The 18,013-nt window shown below is 53.9% G+C and overlaps 1 protein-coding gene and 1 long non-coding RNA gene across 7 annotated transcripts in view; one reads left to right on the plus strand and one right to left on the minus strand.

Moving 5' to 3' along the window:
* Positions 1 to 207: 207 nt before the first annotated feature.
* The window catches only part of PLXNA4 (plexin A4), a 608,610-nt gene continuing 590,804 nt past the window's right edge, over positions 208 to 18,013 (minus strand). For 5 of the 6 annotated variants that reach the window (XM_082399137.1, XM_082399134.1, XM_082399139.1 and 2 more), the window contains 5 exons: positions 16,999 to 17,189; positions 15,745 to 15,914; positions 11,530 to 11,742; positions 4,800 to 4,950; positions 208 to 2,670 (listed from right to left, as the gene is read on the minus strand). In XM_082399137.1, coding sequence (XP_082255263.1) covers positions 2,575 to 2,670; positions 4,800 to 4,950; positions 11,530 to 11,742; positions 15,745 to 15,914; positions 16,999 to 17,189 — 821 coding nt within the window. In that variant the 3' untranslated portion in view covers positions 208 to 2,574. Of the gene's footprint in view, positions 2,671 to 4,799; positions 4,951 to 7,076; positions 7,174 to 11,529; positions 11,743 to 15,744; positions 15,915 to 16,998; positions 17,190 to 18,013 lie in introns of those variants that run through there. The other variant, XM_082399136.1, reaches the window with a different exon arrangement.
* On the plus strand, positions 7,185 to 15,731 carry LOC309632097. Its single transcript, XR_014246725.1, has 4 exons — positions 7,185 to 8,876; positions 9,942 to 10,023; positions 11,879 to 13,235; positions 13,838 to 15,731. It is a non-coding gene; the product is annotated as an uncharacterized lncRNA (long non-coding RNA).

The raw sequence follows: 18,013 nt of genomic DNA on the forward strand, positions 1-18,013 counted from the left end.
CACCCCGCCAATTAAAATAAAACCTCCAGGAGAAATGAGGAGGGCGTGGAAACTTGTCCATCCTCCTCCCCTCTTTCTTCCTGACATTTCTCTGAGGTGACTGAAGTTTCTCTTACAACAAAAACATGGGGAAAAAAATTTGTACCGACAACGAAACAATAATAATAATAATCCGGTAAAAAAAGAAAAGCTTCAGCAGAACCATGATAACAGTCTTTTTTCTACTTGTTCATTTTTTTTTCTCTTAACTGTGCAAAACTTAAAAAATAAATCAAAACACACTCATACACACATACTTAAACTCACAGCTTCCATTCAGCACATCTGTGTTAACTATGTTTGTGTCTTTCTTCTCCCCAACCCCTGCACATGTGCGAAAATACGTCGGCGGCCCAGGGGCCTCCTCAGCCCTCCTGCCGCATGCTTCCTTCCTGGCCTGCCAGGGCTTGTGGCTTCTGGGGAGGAAATCAAATGGTCAAGGGTAGAAATTCCATGCTTCTTCACGTGGCACTTCATTTGCCAAAACCTTTGGTTATGTGTTTCCCCCTTGACACTCATATTTTCTCATTCTCCTCTTCCCGTTGGTTAGGTTACTTGTATTTTGCCCATCGTTTGTCCTGCTCGACGCCACATCACGCCCTGCTCTGCGTCACCACCGCCCGGCCTCCAGTCCTGTCCAGGATCCCCTTGGCCAGTGACCACCCTGATTTCCTACGGAGGGGTGACCTCACCCCTCTGCACTCAGCACAGAAAACACGTGTTGAAATGTCCCGAAGTTGCAGAATGAATGGCGAGCAAGGGCAGAGAAGGGAGATGCTTCAGATCCCCCTGATAGGACAAGAAAGCTTTCTGAGCTCTCTGCCTACTCCTGGAGCAGACACACAGACACACACACACACACACACACACACACACACACGCATGTGCACATGAGATCACACACACGCACTCATATCCAAAGGGGCTAGCATTCTTTAAGCGCAGGGTGCTCCACAGATGTTGCTGGAAATGGTGTGGTTCCTTCCTCTTTCCACGTGGGGCCCCTGCAGAGTGGATGGCAGGGGAGGATGTCTGATGCTCGGGGAGTGAAGGCGGGACTGTGGAACCTTGTCCTCAACCCCACCTGAGATGATGCCGCTGCTTGCCTCCCAGAGTGGTGTACAACTCCACACCGGGGCTGCCAGGCGAGTCTATGGCGGAGACTGGACCACAGATGGAGGTGGTGTCTAAGGTCCCTTCAAGGTTATAGGTTTCCACGATCTTCCGTCAGACCGTCTCTCACTACAGCGCCTGCTCACCTAGGACACATGTCTGAGCACACATTAGTCTGGCTGGCTAAAATGATGTATCCATGGATGGAAGGACAGATGGAGGAACAGATGCCAGAGCAAGGTCAGTTGTATGTCCCTCCTCCCATTTCCGGCCAGGTCCTTCCTCTTGATTCTTCGGTCCTTCCCAAACACGACAAACTCGGGACTGAGTTGGGCTGGCATTTTGGCTTGTCTCTGCGAGGCTGTCCTTGAGTATGTTTCTTTCCATGATGACTGCCGAAGAGCTCAGGGAGGAGAGTGACTAAAGAGACAGCTGAGATGTTGATGAAATAATTCCCAAGGAGGTCTGAACAGTCCAGAGACAAAGTCATCTGCATCTGCAACGGCACCAGATTCTGCAGGGAGCTAGGGGCGAGGTTGTCTGCCCCAACTTTCTAGAGTTCTCAGGAAGGATGGTGGGCATGAGAGCCACGGAGGCAGCTGGAGGTAGAATCTCCCAGATGCACTCGGCATTTTACCTTGACCCCTGATGAGCGATGACCAAGGAGGATGGAGGTGTGTCCTCTAGACGGCACTCGGGGATCTGCAAGGGATCAGACCCATGACTACGGTCGTGATTCGTTAGCATGTGGAGGCAAATGGAAAACAAGCAATTCTGCTTCCAGGGTAGATGCAGCTCTCTTCTTTTCTCCCTCTACGTGTTACATTTCTGCCGCTATGAGCCAGATTGGGAGGTTGGGAGGATCTCCACAATGGGCTGTAACTGCTATCGTCACAGTTGCAGAGGGACCACGCCACTGACAGACCCCCTGGAGATGGAAACCTGGGCCAGGAGACATCTTCCCAGTGAAGACAATACAGAGCTCACTGCCTCGTCCGCAGGCCGACGTTCGGCTGGATGCGGGGCTGTCAAAACGTGGAAGGTGAAGTAGCGGTACAGAAGCGTCCTCATCCGTGGCTCCTCATCCACAGTCGGGCCCTGCAGCTGATGCATGGGGTCAGCGGGGAAAGGGGGCCCCCTCTGATGTCTTCTGCTCAGGTCCCTCACGGGGGGCGGGCCATCCTGGACTGACTGAGGGTCGGTGGCTTGGCTCAATCATGTTGGTAGAGCAACTGAAAGAAAGGGGATCCAGGAAGGAGAGAGAGACAGAAACAGGCAGAGAGAGAGAGGGTGGGGGAGACAGCGCTGCTCAGGGGATGCTGCTGACGCCAGTCGGAACTTGCACTTGGTAAAGATGATAATCTAGACTGAGGCACGGCTTGGTGTGTCCCTCCCTCCAGGGGGTGCCTGGAAGGACGGTTCTCAGCTGTCTAAGCTCATGAGGGTTATGACTTGTTCTAGTTTGTAGGCCAGTTTCTGCTTCCCACACTGGTCATCGTGGTCCAGAGGTCCAAGGATCTGTTGAAGAGCCAAGAACGGGGTGGTCACCAGTTTGCGTGCATGTGTCTGTGTTCTTAGGATACACACAGACAGGGGACGTGGTCAGAGGGTTTGGGAGGATGTGTGCAGGTGAAGCGGCCCACACGAGGTGGCTGGGGAGGCAGTCAGCCTGGGTGACGGGGGTGGGGAGGTGCGGGGTGGCGCTCGGGCATAGGGAACAAACGTGTGGGCACCCAGGTGTCAGTGGGCGCAGGATACCAGCATGTCTGAATACATGTGTCCATTTCACTGCCCACGGAAGACAGCTGAGAGTGGGCAGAAGACACCTGTGCCAGGCTGCTGCCGTTACCTACAGGTTAGACAGCAAACAGGTCCACGCCCAGCGGGAAGCATGGTGCTCAGTGTCTCGGGGCGACTATGATTTCACGATATCAAGACATTCCACCCCCCCTCGTGAAAAAGGAACGTCTTCCTCATCTGCAACCCAAGGCCTGAAATTCCACATTTAGAAAGTTATTTGGCTCCCCTTTGCCTGTTAAGAAACCAGTACCCCTCGAAGAGTTATGTCTTAAGCTTTACTGGTCATTGACACCTAACGGACAATGTCTGCACAGCCTTTGCTGCGATTACATGGGTGGCAGAGGACAATGACAGCAACTGTGGACACATGAAGGAATATGTATTAGAGTCTGGCTCAGACTCAGGAGCTGTAGGACTGAACAGTGGCTCCACCGGTTTCTGGCTGGGTGATGTGGGGCAAAACATGTAACCTCCCTGAGCCCTCATTTCCTCATCTGTACAACGAGATGGGACGTGTGACTCCCTCTTGGCTGCTCCAGGAGAGGGGATAGAGTCACCTAACATGTGTGAGCGCCCACCACACAGTGCTGGCTCCAGCAGGGGCACGTGACAGCAGGGGTGCTCTCTACGGGTCCTGGGGTCTGAGGGAGCAGGGAGGGGAGGGGCAGGAGGGAAGAGGAGGCTGAAGGCTTGAGGGGAGGGTCCCAGAGCTTTGGACTTCCTGGCCCAGTTAATATATTTTTAATTGGGGAGACCAAGCGAGTTGCCAACTTCTTAGCTGGCCAAGAACCACCAGTGACTGGCCCCAACATTTCATAAAGATGGGACATTTTAATACTAACCGTAGACGAGTGAACTTGCAGACTAAGGGACAGTCCTTTCCAAGATGAGACAGCGGCACTCATATATTGGCCTCACTCTACGTCGTCCTCACTCACTGTCTGCGGCCACAGACAGGTGGAAACTGCCCTAGACTAGCACTGGCCCATAGGCTGGCTTTGGGGTCCCTCCCCTAAAGGACCCACCACTGACTTTCCCTGCACTTGAGGTTCACAGCCTTATGCTGCTCATGGCCTGTGCACACCAGGCCCTGGGCCCTGCTGGGGCTCCTTCCTTAATCCAGAGTTCCTAGACCCTCCCTCGGGAAGGAGGCTGGGAGGAAGTATAGAGAAGCCGGGGCCCTGGCTTCGGCTCCTGTTACTGCCTTCCACACAAGGCAGCTGTGCTGCTGCTCAGACGTGGGGAGCCTGGATTCTGAACCTACCTGGTCTACACCGGTAGGACCACGAAACCACAGGCACCTCTGTGCTGGCCAGAAAGAAGGCAGTGTCTGCAGGGGCAGTGACGCCGGGTGAAGTTTCCTAGCTAGGGAACGCAGCAACTAAAAATAGACTCCATTCTGCTCTGGTCTGTGTCTGTTCTGTTCTGATTCTCTCCTACCCTATCATCTTGTTTATTCTATTCTATTCTATTCTTTTCCTTATGACCTGCCCATGGAAGTGGGGAACTGCTTGCTTAAAGAGAATTAGATCAGAGAGAGAAAGGGAAAAAATAAAGGAGCAGGAATAGCAGGGAAGAAAAAATAAAGAGAAAAAACCAAAAGAGATACTTGATCTATATATCTGAAAAGAACAGGGATTAATGTAGAACTGATAGACTGGTATGTTTCTAGCATCCCTGTCTTTAGAGCACAGCTCCCAAGTCCTGGGTGGTAGAGTTACCCCAGCAGACGTGGGGGAGGGGTGTGTCTGGGGTGGTGCTCTTGGGCGCAGAGGCTGCTCCGGGCAGGGATTTCTAGGTCTCTGCCCCAGTCCTTCCCAGCGGGCCCCGAGCAGGGCAGGGCTCACCTCCTCGCTGTACTTGCCCACGTAGGAGAAGATCTCGGAGAGCGCGCTCATGGTGTTGAACTCATTCATGTGCATCCGGGACTGCTCAGCCAGGTACGCATTCATGTCCTGGTCACTGATGGCCGGCATCTTCCCGATGTCTGAGTAATACCTGCCAAGGCATGGGAGTGAGGAACCGTGCGTGCGGGGCAGAGGAGAGATGGAAACTCCCAGCGCTGGGTCTGGGGCCAGCGAATTCGGAGGGTGACGCAGACACCATCAGAGGGGGGACAGGGTGGGGACAGGAGGAAGGAGTGACTATCGCCTGCACTGGCTTTGCTCCCGGCTCCCGGAAGGGTGGTCCAGTCTGCCTTGTGTGTCCTTCTAACTCCCCCTCCCACAGACGCAAGACATCCCCTCCATGGGGCCTGAAGGCTCTTCTAGACAGTTGCCCTGCCCTGATGTCCTCCCCTCTCTGAGGTTAGCCGGGAGAAGGGTGGGGCTGGGGGCCGCTTGCGGGGAGAGGCCGGCAGAAGGCAATCAGTCACTGTCACTTGCAGCTGTGCACTCCTGTCAACTGGTTAATTAGATGCCAACACTTAACATTTTTAATTTCTGCAGTTTGACATTTTATGCAGCAACCCCCAACTCTCCCACCAGAGGGGAGTTGTGTCATTTCCTAATGAGGAACCGAAGGGCCCTGGTGCCCCCCAAGACAGGTGCTTTGGGCTGTGGGCTACGTGAAAGGGACCAGGCACCTGAAAAGGCGGGGGAGCATCAGGGCTGTGGGGCAGCACGCCCAGGGGTCCTTGTGGTGTCCCAGCTCAGCCCCCGCTGAATGCCCGCGGCTTCAGTGCTGGGGAGAGTGAGCCTGAGAGCTTAGAACAGAGGAGGGTGGCGGGGACTAGGGGGAGGCAAGTGAGGCAGCAGGGGAACAAAGTGTTCAGAGAGTCACTCTCACCTGGGAAAGTGCAGGTGACAATGACAGGCCTTGGGTTCCCAGAACTCAAGGCTTGATCAGGTAAGTGGAGGGAATATTCTCAGAGGCTCTGGTTTATTCTCACCCTGGACCTCAGCCCTGCATCTCTCCCTCTGCATCCCTTACCATGCTGACCATGAACCTCTCAGTCCTGTGCCCACCTTCACCTCTGCCCCTAGGTGCCCAGGAGTTGGGTGACAGACTATCAGAGGTGACACTCGTGTGCTACTCCAGCATCATGCTCAAGGGCCTGTGTGACCGACAGGTCAGTCTGCGCCAGGGCATCCCCAGGCCGGCAAGGATTGGCAAGGGGTGGGCTAGCCGCCCTACTTGAGCCACAGCCCTGCACGGGGGCCGTCCTGCCTCCGGCTCATTTGGACTTCCTTTCTTCGCAACCTTATTTCAGTGTGGGGTCCTCTCTTCCCTCGCCCTCCCTCGTCTCCAGAGCCCTTGCGCCCCTCAGCTCCTTGTCCTGTTTCATTTTGGTTCCTCTGTTCCATCCCAGAAGAGCCCACTCTCTTCCAAGCCTGAATCCCACCCCAAAACATCTTTAGGGTCCCCAGGGTTCCAGGTAATGACATCCCAGGTACTAAAGTTCCAGCGAGAGACTCGATTCATTGCCTCTATTTCTGGAAGGCAATAAATGCAATGTTCCCTTTGATAGCAGAGAACCAGGGCGTCAGTGGTGGCCCCAACCTCGCCACTCCCAAGGAGATTTGTGCCATCGTCCCCTCGCGACTCCATGCCTAGTGAGCAAATACATTTGTCCGGTAATGGGTCACGTCCACAGGTCGTATGGGGGGAGGAAAGAGGAACAAACGACCCTCTCACTTGTGTCTCGCGGCCAGCAGCCAGACGCAGCCCTAGCAACATGGCTGGGTCCAGAGTTTCCTCCAGACAGGTACACCCTGTCACCACGGACAGTCAGGCCTACTGACCGCGAGGAAAAGCCCAGGCTCCCCCTGATGGGACGTGATCGTCATCAGAAGCAAAGGCTCCTGCCGTTCCCGTTACCTGCTCGTGAAGCCTTACAGGTAGGTGGACGGCTCTGTCAGGCTTTCTGCAAATAGCGTGAGGCCTCCTACTGCGACCGTTATGGTTGTGAGGGGCCTCAGAGCCCAGGTTTGGGACCACTGTCTTCATGGGAAACAGCAGTCGCCCGGCACTCTGTCCCTTCGCAATGGCCTGCCTTTACCGCACTAAAAGCCCAGTCCTTTGCTCCAAAGAGGACATACAGAAAATGAGTCTGTGTGAGAAAGAGAGAGTGTGAGGGGGGTGTTGAGAGTGGAGTGTGGGAGGGCAGGGGTCTAACTCCTCACCTGCAGTCACGGGGCAGCTGGCCTGGACGTGCTCTGCGTGATTCCCGCTCACAGTGAGGTCAGGTCTGCACGGGGCAACCCGCCCCTCCTCTGCTGCCTGTGTGCAGAGGGCGCTGGATGGGACCAGTGCACGTCGGTGCCACACACAAGCCTACGAGTGGATCGACCACGCGTCCTCACCTTCAGCAAGTTCTAAATGGCTGAGCTGAGTGGCTTTGGGCAGTTTGATGTCCTAGAGGAGTGTGGGGCTTGAGGTCTGCTGACAGTCGGCCCATCCTCACCCCAAACCCTGCCTGGAGCCAAGTGGGCCCATCGGCCCTGCAGGTCTCTGCTGCCCTCGCCTCGACCTCTCCCTGCTCCTCTCCAGGGCTCTGCCCAACCCCAGTCCCTGGCCAGCACCCCCTGAGCCTGACAGTGGCCCTGCTCTGGCATCTCTGCACCGTGTGCGCAACTGCTTTCTCTCGAGCGCCTGCTGCGCTGGGGCTCTGCGCTGGGCTCTGCCACTGAGCAGCCTTATGGATTGTGAAGAATGCAATTAACGTCCCATTAATGAACTTCACACAAGTGTTCTTAGCAGCTAGCTGTGCAGTGAGGAAGGGAAAGGTCAGCCTGGGCTCCTGTGCTTAAACTTGCTCCCATGGGATGTCCTCCTGCAGGCGAGTCCTTCTCCAGAAGGGAACCAGGTGGGATGCCAGCCCCATTGTGGTCCTGATACTGGTCCTCAGGAGCTGCTACAAAGGGCAGGGCCCCAGAGAGCTGGATTCTCTGCTGTTGACCTGTCTGCAGTGTTTTACATTTATGTGCTTCTGTGAGATGCACCCAGTGTGTGATGGTGGGTGCCCCATCTTTGCCTTTAGGATGGCCCCAGTGATTGAGAAGGTGGTCTCCAATGCCCTGGACCCTTAGAGAAGAACAAAGTATCCTCATCCCTTCAAACACCTCACGGATTAAGGTGCAGACGTGAAAGACGTTTAGAGCCCAAGGCTCTGATGTATAGATACTTAACTTCTCAAGCTCCTGCATAAAAGTCTTTTCCTCTGTGTTCATTCACTGACCTCCCCAGGCCCAGCAGAATCAGGACGTTGCTCCCTGAGCCGCCACTGGTACAGCTCATGGGGCTTGCTGAGGGCCGGTCTGTGTGTCTTCCTTGACCATGAGGACCACAAGGGAAGGATCAAGTCTAATCCACCCCGAGCATCCAGTGCACCCACAATGGACACCATAAATGTTTGACCCATGGATGAATGAGTAAGTTAATGAGATGTCCATACTTCACCTCCAGTATGAGCTCCCAGGGTGAACTGTCACAAGTTTTATATTTTGAATGGATGGCTTCTTTAGGAGGCATTTAAAAATATTTAAAATTCTTAGCCTTTTTCATGTGTGACACAGGTGAGAGATGGCATCCCAGCGAGCGGCATGCCCCGGTCCAATTCCCAGGGGCCCAACGGTGGCTCCATTCCATTCACTCCTATGTGGAAAACCTGTGCCTGCAGGTGAGGGAGGCTACCGTTGCCACGGGGTTAATTCCAATTTAAAATGAGAGGCAATCCCTCTAACCTGAAACTGTTACTGCTGTTGACAGTGAAATAGAAATTACTGCTGATCATGACACACCGGTTTGGAGACAACACTGCTGAGTTCTGCTGAGATGAGGGTAGCAGTTGGTTGCTACTGGGGAACCAAGAGATTCTTCTCCCTTTCACTAGACGTGGCCGTAAGCAAAACCCCTAATACTTGGAATGGAGGCAGCAAAGACTGGGAGTGTGCAGCGAGGCCACCAGCCACAAGCACTGCGAGGTATTTGGCGGCAGGAATGGGGCGGAGGATGGATGAGGGGACAAGCAGAAGGACGGGAGGGTGAGTGGGAGAATGGGGGGGGGATGTGGGGGGATGGGTAAATGAAGAACTTCCAGGAGGTAAAGCCTGCTTAGGTATGATTGATAGAGCGACTTGGGCTGCTCAACCAACAGAGTTCGTGAGGACTCCTGAAGCCGTATGCCTCCCACCCCCCTGTAGGGAGGGCCACCAGAATAAGCCCTGTTTCTCAGCTGTGAGGCCAGCAGGCCCTCCCCACATGTGTGCAGGGCACGCTCTACAGCACTGAGGCAGAGCGCCTGGGCCCTGTGCACGCTGTCTGCACGCTCACAGCAACTGAACATCGAAGTCACAAGTGGGCCAGCCCTGGCCACAGGAAAAGGGCCTTCTACCATCCTTCTTCTGAACTGGAGGCTGCCAGTGCCCTCGGCACACCAAGGCGGGCGATCAGGCTGGCTGTGGGTCCTGAGCAAGCTCTGTGCTGCTGGACTTCATTTCCCAGCAGCCAGACCAGCTCAGAGGCCAGCCTCCTCGGGAAGGGAGACGGGAACTGATCCACTCATCACCGAGGGAAGAAGCACTCTAGGCTTGATCTCCAGACCTATCTGTGCTATTTCCCAACCCCTCTGTCTTTGTACCCTCATCCCAGAAGGGGAGGAGAAATGATTTGGGACCCCAAGCAAGTGAGAGATGACTTTCCTGAGAGTGCCTTTGGTTATTGAGAAATGGGCGGGATAAGAAACGGAGACCATCAAGGCACTCCTAAAAATAACCAAATGGACTGGGGTTACTTGTGACCTATAGCAGCTGCGTGGCACAAATCTCATTTAGCACCAAGTGAAAGGGAGACCATTAGCCCGGCACGTGCATCATTCTCACCTCCGGCTAACCGGGCCATTCTGGGGAAGTATCCTCTACACAGACGTTTCATAAATACTCCCAGCCCTTCACATCCCTGCTTTCTCCCTCCCTGCCCGAGGTCCCACTGCAGTGACATTGCACCAGGACAGGTGCCCAGCTGCTGCCTCTTTCTTCTTTTTGCTGAAGAGCCAGCTGACCACACAGGAGACCTTGCTCCTCCTGGCAGCTCTGTTGTCAGAAGAATGAGCCACTGTCGACGCAGGGGGAGGTAAGAGCCTCTTTGGTGACTCAGACATAATCAGATATGAGGACAAAAGAGTGAGCTGTCTCTCTGACAGCCAAGGCTGGAAGCCCACCACATGCAGCAGCAGGAAGCAGTGGGGGAGAAATCAAAGAACAGAGGGAGAGGGAAAACAAAATGCAATTCTTCCCGCAGAACTATGTTACCGGGGTGGCCAGGATCCCAACGCGCTCTCGGTTATTCCCTCTGTAAAAGGGAAGGCAATTTTCAACTATAAAGGTAGAGACCGTCTCTCTGCCATGGGTGAAACAATATTGTTCATTTTGTCTCAGTCACTGAGTCAAGAACAATTTCTGGTCTCTGACTCTTCAAAAAAGCACCAAATCTGAGTTTCCATCAAGGTTTCCTATCTTTAAGCTACTTAGAAAAAAGAGAGAGGGACTCTAAAATCAAGGCCGCCATGTGGAGGTGTGCAGGTTGCTCACTGCACAAAGGTGCTCGGTTGAGAGGGTGAGCTAGGACTGACAGCTAGCCTGTCACTCAACAAACCATGCAGCCTGGCATGGGGCCACATCGTCTGGTAGGAAGGGGCACCTGCCTTAATTCACACAGACACCATATGGGTTGGCAAAAGCCCTGTCTAAAAGTATCATAAATTGTAGAAAAGAGATTTGGGAGTCAGCTGAATTTGGGGATCTACTTTTCTCTTGGCCACTTAAGTCATCTTGGACTGATTACTCAACCATTCTGTACGTATAGTTCTTCACCTTCATGGACACAAAATGAGGTTATAAAGCCTGTCCTCTTATATTCCGGAGCTACTGTGATGAATAAATAAATAGACTTTCAGCTGGTTGTTTAGCTCAGGTGCTTGGCATATGGAGCTGATACAGCCCAGACAAACCATGAATGTTCTTTAACCGTGAGTTAGTTTTGTGCCAAGAGGAACCCAGCTCCACAGTGTACAGGTGGCCCTCCCATCGCAGGCGCACGGCTGAGACGGGGATTAGATTAGGGCCACTATGGCTGGGAAGGCACCGTAAGGGCCCAGGCATCAAGAGTTCATCGTGTTGAGAGTCAGGGGTCTGGGACTGTGCAAAGCTGTTCAGTGTGACAAGGACGTCCCCACAGGACACTGGAAGAACTGCCGGATGGACAGGGGCAGGTGGGGACGGGCCTCCAGCCTGTCTGCGGCAGGATGTTATTCGGTCCCTTGGAGCCTGTCTTTTTTCTTCGTCTCTTAGCGGGCATCAGAGCAGGGCACTCTGTCTCCTTCCTGGGCCTAGAAAGAGCTGGCCCCTCCATGCAGGGGAGCAGAGCGCAGTGGCAACTTCTAGCCATGTCCCATTCTTGTTTCAGCTGACAATACTGGGCCCCTGGGCTGCGGTGTCACCCCTGCAGGCTGGGGCTTCGTGCAGGACGGGTCTGCAAGCCCTGCCCATTGCGGAGGGGAAGGAAGGGGGTCCCACATCCACCGAGGAAGTTGCCTGCTGCGGCCCGGGGCCTGCCTGGGCTCCCCGGCCCAGCACTCACCTCTCCACCCAGTTCTTGTAGCTGGGGATGTCCTTGGCGTAGAGCAGCTTGTTGGAGGGGGAGTCCTTGCCCAGCCGGTGCTCCGACGTGGAGCAGGAGTCCATGAAGGTCTGGGCCACCACAGAGAGGCAGGCGTCAGTGATGCTGTTCTTGTGGATGTCAAACACAAACTGGGGGTTCTTGATCATGTTGACCCAAAACCTCAGGGGCAGGCTGTGTGGAGGGAAGAGGCAGATGGTCAAGGGAGCTGGGGGGCAGGGGGGCACTGTGCCTTGACCCAGAGAGTTCCCTGGAGAAAGAGAAAAGGCTGGGAAGCAAGGGTTCTGAGGGGCCTTCTCTATGTCATCAGTTTACTTTCCGGGGACGTGGAGATCAGCGAGGTTGAACAATCTGTTCAGAGATACAGCGTTGATGGGCACTGGAGGGCTCGATGCCCAGCCTGGACCACAGGACTCACCATCTGCCCTGAGAACACAAGGCTTTGGGGTCCGAGGCAGCCATGACCGGTACTAGAAAATGGAATTTCTGACTCTCTATTCCACTGTCTGCCCCCTATGCCACAGATACAAGGCATGTCTGGTTGGCAAACCTTAAATAGCCTGGAACCTGGGCTTTGTATCTTATTCTCTGCCCTCTACTGTATGACTGGAAGAAGCCATGCCCTTCCTGCCTGGTCGTATGGGTTTATTCCTACGTGGTGAGGGCCCTGGCACTGAACAGTTCAAGTGGAGCTAACTGATTCCCATCCCTAAGCTGGCATGCTGAACAAACCCCACTCCCGGCCTCTCACCTGCCCCGTTGTGTTCCCTCCTTCCCCTCCCTTTCTTCCAGTTAGCACCTGCTGTATACCAGGAGCTATGCCAGCAACTGGGGGTCCAGTGTGAATAAAACCCATCCCCTGTCCTCCAGAAGTCTGCATACTGCTGGGCTCATGGGGACGTCAGACGTGCAATTAAGAACTTTGGGTGCTGGACCTGAAGGATGGGTGGGGCCCAGTGTGGGAGCCAGGGAGGTGTGAGCAAGTCTACCCAGAGGGGCATGTCTGGAAAGTCTTCACAGAGAGGATGACACTTAATGGTCTCAGTTTTAAAGATGCAGAGGTGTTCCTTAGCTGGATGAAAGCTGAAGGAAGAGGAGAGGAAGGTACTGCCAAAGGGGAGCGAGCCAAACAAAGAGGAGATGAAACTTGCAGCGCGGTCTGCTAACTGAGCCACCTATCAGTTGCTAGAAAGGGTCCCGAGGCATCGGGCAAAACCTGCCCACCTGCCCCTTTTGACTGTACTCTGCTGGCTCTCAGATTCTGCGGCTTCCATCCAGCCTGTGGAGACGCAGGTCAGGAAATGGGGTGGCACCCAGCAAGGGATCACTTATTATTTCCCTCCCTCTGCCTCCACCTCCTCACCTCCTGCTACGTGCCCTGATGCTTTATTGTTGTTTGGTTGCTGTTCTCAAGGTTGGTAATAATAGTTATAATGTTTGCCTGTGTTTGGCTTGCCTCTTACAACTTAAACTCTTTTGAATTACATTATTTCAATCCAGCAAGAACAAGATTTCTGTATTTGTTGTATCTTCCAGCAGCCAGCACATACATACAACAAATGCTAAAATACAGTAAGGCCTCATATTCAAGACTGCCAATCAGTCAACAAGTATTTATTAAGTTCCCACAAAGTGTGCCGTGCAGGCAGCACCGAGGTCTGACAATGGTAAGTGGCACTTGTTTGATCCTGGGAAATCCAGAAGAGGAAATAAAGGGACGGAACCGAAAGTTCTGACACTCAGGGGAAAGTCAGGGTCACTGCAACTGCCCAGGGGAGACCATGAGAGCTGGGCTGAGAGCCCCGGATGAGGGAACTCCTGGCTGCCCAGCTGATGTAGACCAGTCTCCGGTCTCCATCTTCCCGCTTCCGGAAGCCCCACCTGGAAAGGGACTCTGGGAGCCCATATTTGCTGCACGGTTGTTTCTCCCCAACATTGCCCTTTCTTCAGCCAGTTGTGCTGACAGGCAAATCAAACAGGGAAACCACAGCAGCTCCTGCCTAATGAAATATTAGCATATTATTAACATTAGTGGTGGCGCTAATCTCTGGTTGATTGCAGCCACTCAGGCTAAATGAGCAGGAGGTTTATTGAAAAGAGAAAAGGCAGGGGAATGTGGAGGAAGGGAGTAGCGGAGAGGGTGAGTTAACAACTTAGGCTAGGAATAAAGAAACAATCTCTTTTCAATCAGGGACAATTAACTCTAAGTCAGTATGCAGACTTCATAATTCCTGGACTAACTTTGTCTTGCCTATGTGGCTATGATCAGGGTCGGGGGAGTGTATCCTCTGGTGAGAGGACCTGAGAGCTGGTACCACTGTCTACTGCCTGGGCTTTCCTTCGCTGACACTGGAGCTCATTAGGATAACACCTGGCACTTGGAAGAGCTGGCAGGAAGGAAGGTTCTGCCCTCCCTCCAAGGACTTTATGGCATCTCATCGTTGGAGGTGCCCTTACCTTACCCCAGCGGGAGGTATGAGCTGAAAACAAATGGTTTAGATACCATTCCAGGAGGATGTACTTGTAAAGGGCTACAAGAGCAAGGGGGGAATGTTTTGGAAATACCAGCTCTCCCAGCATCTGGATAAGGTCTGGGCAGGGCATTCCTTGAATTCTGAAGGCTGCAGGCATTCAGCTGGGGTGGTTAAGTAGGAAGACTTGGTGGCAGAGAGAAGCAGACTGGGTAGATCAGGGGCGTGCCCTTGGAACAGCTCTGCAGAGTCATGCTAAAAACATGGGCAGAATGCAATGCAGTCTTACCTAGAGGCAGGCACGGGGAGGGACAAGACCTGCAGGCCTTTCAGAGGAAAGAGCAGCCTTCACCCAGGGTACTGTACTAGATGGGGAATCCAGAGTCGAAGAGTCTTATTTCAGAAAGATTGCAAGAACTCCACGATGCAAGATCTTCTCTCACCCAGAACTACTGTGGGAGCAAACCCTGCTCTTCAGTTCTATGGCCCAAAGCTCTGTACCTGCCTGACTTCCCAATTTTAGTAGCGATGCACTATGCTTCAGGTGAACGAGAGGAGAAGCCAGAGCATCCTACATTAAACAACGTTTCAGAGCCACAGGCTGACTTCTGCCTAAATCTAGGTTTTGGTTTGGGGCTTGGGGCTGGTTGTCAGTGCACCTGGCTGAGCCCTAGTACCATGTCAGTCCTAGCAGTTGGTGGGTGCTGGGCAGCAGGCTCGTGATGCTTTGGAAGAATGTTCTGGGGGAGAGCACCCCAGGACAGGGACCGTGTAAAACTACTGGGAGGGGATTCTGCAACTGAAGGGACCAAATATAAGGCAGCTTTATCCCAGGTAGAACTCTCAAGTAGAGACCGTCTTGGCCCTGCATCTTCATCAATATTTATTGAGTCTCAGCTTTGTGCAAGGTTCCATCACAAGAGCTGAATACTGATGTCTGACCTTGCAGTCTCAAACTGAAACACAACTGACACACAAATGAAGGGAAAGGATGATATATGCTAAAGGAGAGAGGGGACCATGGTGAGACATCTAGAGGGTCATTTAGGACTTACTTAGAGGATCCCCTCGTCTCAAAGACACAGGAGTTATGAGACAGTCCCTTCCCCAAAGGGAGTTTGGGAAGGGGGTTTGTGGAAAGGGAAGACCACTTCTTGAATAGAACGGAAACACTCCTCGTTCACCTAGGTGACTCCTAGATGTGCTTCAAACTCCACTTAAGAGTCGCTGTGAGATGCTGCCCCTCTACAATCCAGCTGCACACATGCGTCCCCTATTGTCGCATGCGCCTCTCTGTCCGAACAGCTGCCCTCCTGTCTCTTACCCGTGACTGTCAGCCCACGGGGGGCAGAAGCCTCAGGGTCTAACACAGTGTCAGGCACAGGGGAGGGACCTGGATGTGAGAGCCACCTGGCTGCCACATCTGGCATGTTCATTTTTGCTCATTTAGTTGGTTAAATGTTTGCTGACTGACTGCCTGATTGATAGGAAAGAAGGATGATTCGACTAGAGGGAAGGGAGAGAGGAAGTGAGCACACACATAATCGGGGAGGAGATGGAGGCCCCGAGAGAGCGCCTGCGCAGAGTCCCTGCTGGGAAGGTGGACCACGGCCCCTCGCCCCGTCTCCGAGGCCTGAGGCCCGCCTGAGCTCATGGACTCCAGGCTGGCCTCTCCTGATTCCTCCTCTGCTCGCCCCTCACTCACCAGTTGCTCTTCCAGGTGTGGCGGACGTGCGGGTCGTGGATGCCGTGCTTGTCCGCCTGCTCATCCAGGAAGTCAAACATGTACTTGATCGCCAGGGGCAGGGCGGAGCCGCGGTGCGCCGTGCTGAAGATGGTCTCGAAGAGGTCGTCCACAAACTTCTGCAGTGTGCCCTGCGGAGGAGGGCACAAGTTCGGACACAGCTCGCCTGCCCCGTGAGCTCTGAGGCTGGGTTTTGAGATCGACTGGCCTCCCAGATGGCGGGCGGAGGGGAGGACAGCGCACAGCCACGCCTGCTTGGGTGAAAGCCTGCAAGTGCACCTGTGAAATCTGCACCCTCCCCCTGCCCGCCTGCATCTGTCTCGAGCAGCTTTCCATGTCCCCGGCACGTGGAAAATAGACATAACACCGATAACTGGACCTAAGGAAGCCTTCCTCTGCCAAAAACTCAGTTTGGTTTAACACCCTTTGATGGTGTTATCTTAGCACTTTTCACAAATGCTAATGAACAACTCACTCGGTCAGAGCAGACAAACAACAATCTGCTGGTTCTGTGGAGGCATTATTCACGCCGGCTAATGCCCAGTTACTCATTTGCCTCTGCAGAGAGCAGAGCCGAGGCCAGTCTCAGGAGTGAGGGCCCAACTGGGATGGGACTGCCTCACCTCAGAGAAATGCCAGAGCTGGCAGATACCTAGCATCTCTGCCGGTGTCCCCTCTCCCATCCATTCACTCAGGCCCTGCTGATCAGTGCCGGTCTCTTTCCCAGCACAGAGCCTCAGAATCCTTCTCAACCCAGTGCTGCGGCCAACCCCACCCATACAGGATCCGTGCTGGATGTCCCCAGAACCAGGATTAGAAATGGCGCCTGGAAAGTCACTGATGGAGCCCCAATTCCCATCACGACACCCCAGAGAAACAGTCATTCTTCCACAAGGCATGGCAGAAGACTATGAATACACGTGGTTAGTGTCCCTCTGTTTGAGCAAGGGCAAGAGAAGGGACGGAATCAAAACTTCTGACGGCATGCCAGCACGGATGTATGGGTGGGGTTGGCTCCAGCACTCGGTTGAGAAGGATTCTGAGGCTCTGTGCCGGGAAAGAGACCGGCACTGATCAGCAGGGCCTGCGTGAATTGATGGGAGAGGGGGCACCGGCAGAGATGCTAGGTACTTGCCAGCTCTGGCATTTCTCTGAGGTGAGGCTGTCCCATCCCATAACCCACAGGTGCCCTGCACCCTGTCTGAAGTCCCATACCTTAGTGGCCAGCAGTCGCGTCAGATAGATTTCAGACACCATCTTGCTCCCCCGGTCACCCTCCTTCTGGTCCCCGTGCTCGTGGTTCTTCACCAGGTGCCACATCTTGACGCCACTCTCCAGGTCAGGGGTGATCATGGGTGTGCGTGAGCGGAGGCTGTCAGGGCTGCCCGTGTACCGGATCATGTTTTCTGCCAATGCAAGGACCCCACGCGGGTAAGGCCACCCAGCCTTCCGGCCCATTGCTCACGACACACCTCGGCTCCAGCCAAGGCCAACTCCGATCCTTCCTGCATTTGCAGGCGCTGTCACCTTGCCTCGCTTCCGTCCATTCCTGAATCTGGGACGCTCTCCCACCGCCTCCGGGAAACTCTCCGTGGCTACTCCACCCACTCAGATTCCCTTCCCTCCTGCACTTGCATCTCCCCAGCCCTTGTTATTCAATCTGTAAAAATACAAGCTTGTCCTTTTTCATACTTTCCTTATAAGAGCTCTCAAGTCTCAGGATGTGTTCTGTGCAGCCGGTTAAGTACCAGTGAAAGAGCAGGGAGCCTGTCTCCCCAAATGACGGTTGACCAGCTGAGTGACCGCCCTGTCACTTGTGTACCTTCATCCGCCCCTCTCGCCTGGACCAATTCCTCCCACTCATTTGCTGAAACGTGAGGTGTGGTGAGATCAGTGTCGAGCAGGAAAAGAAGAGGCAGCCCCGCCGTGTGCGGGCACCGTTCTATGGTGTCTTCTATTTATTTTCCAGAACCATCCCATGAAGTTGGTAGTTTTTGCAATCCCCGTTTTGCTGGTAAGAAGGCACTCCAGGCTTCCAGCCCACATCCGGCGCCCTTTTCCCCACCCCGAGGAGCAGAGACCTGGGTCTGTACCTTCCCTCAACTGCTTCATAGCGTGTGTCCTTTACATGTCATCTAGCCTCTGTGCATCTGAGTTATAATTTGCTAATCTGCATAATAGGGGGAAATAATAATTATTTAATTCACTGATTATTATGAACCTGATGTTT

The sequence above is a fragment of the Balaenoptera borealis genome (genome assembly GCF_965194805.1).
Source record: "Balaenoptera borealis genome assembly, chromosome: 7".
Classification (NCBI taxonomy): domain Eukaryota; kingdom Metazoa; phylum Chordata; class Mammalia; order Artiodactyla; family Balaenopteridae; genus Balaenoptera; species Balaenoptera borealis.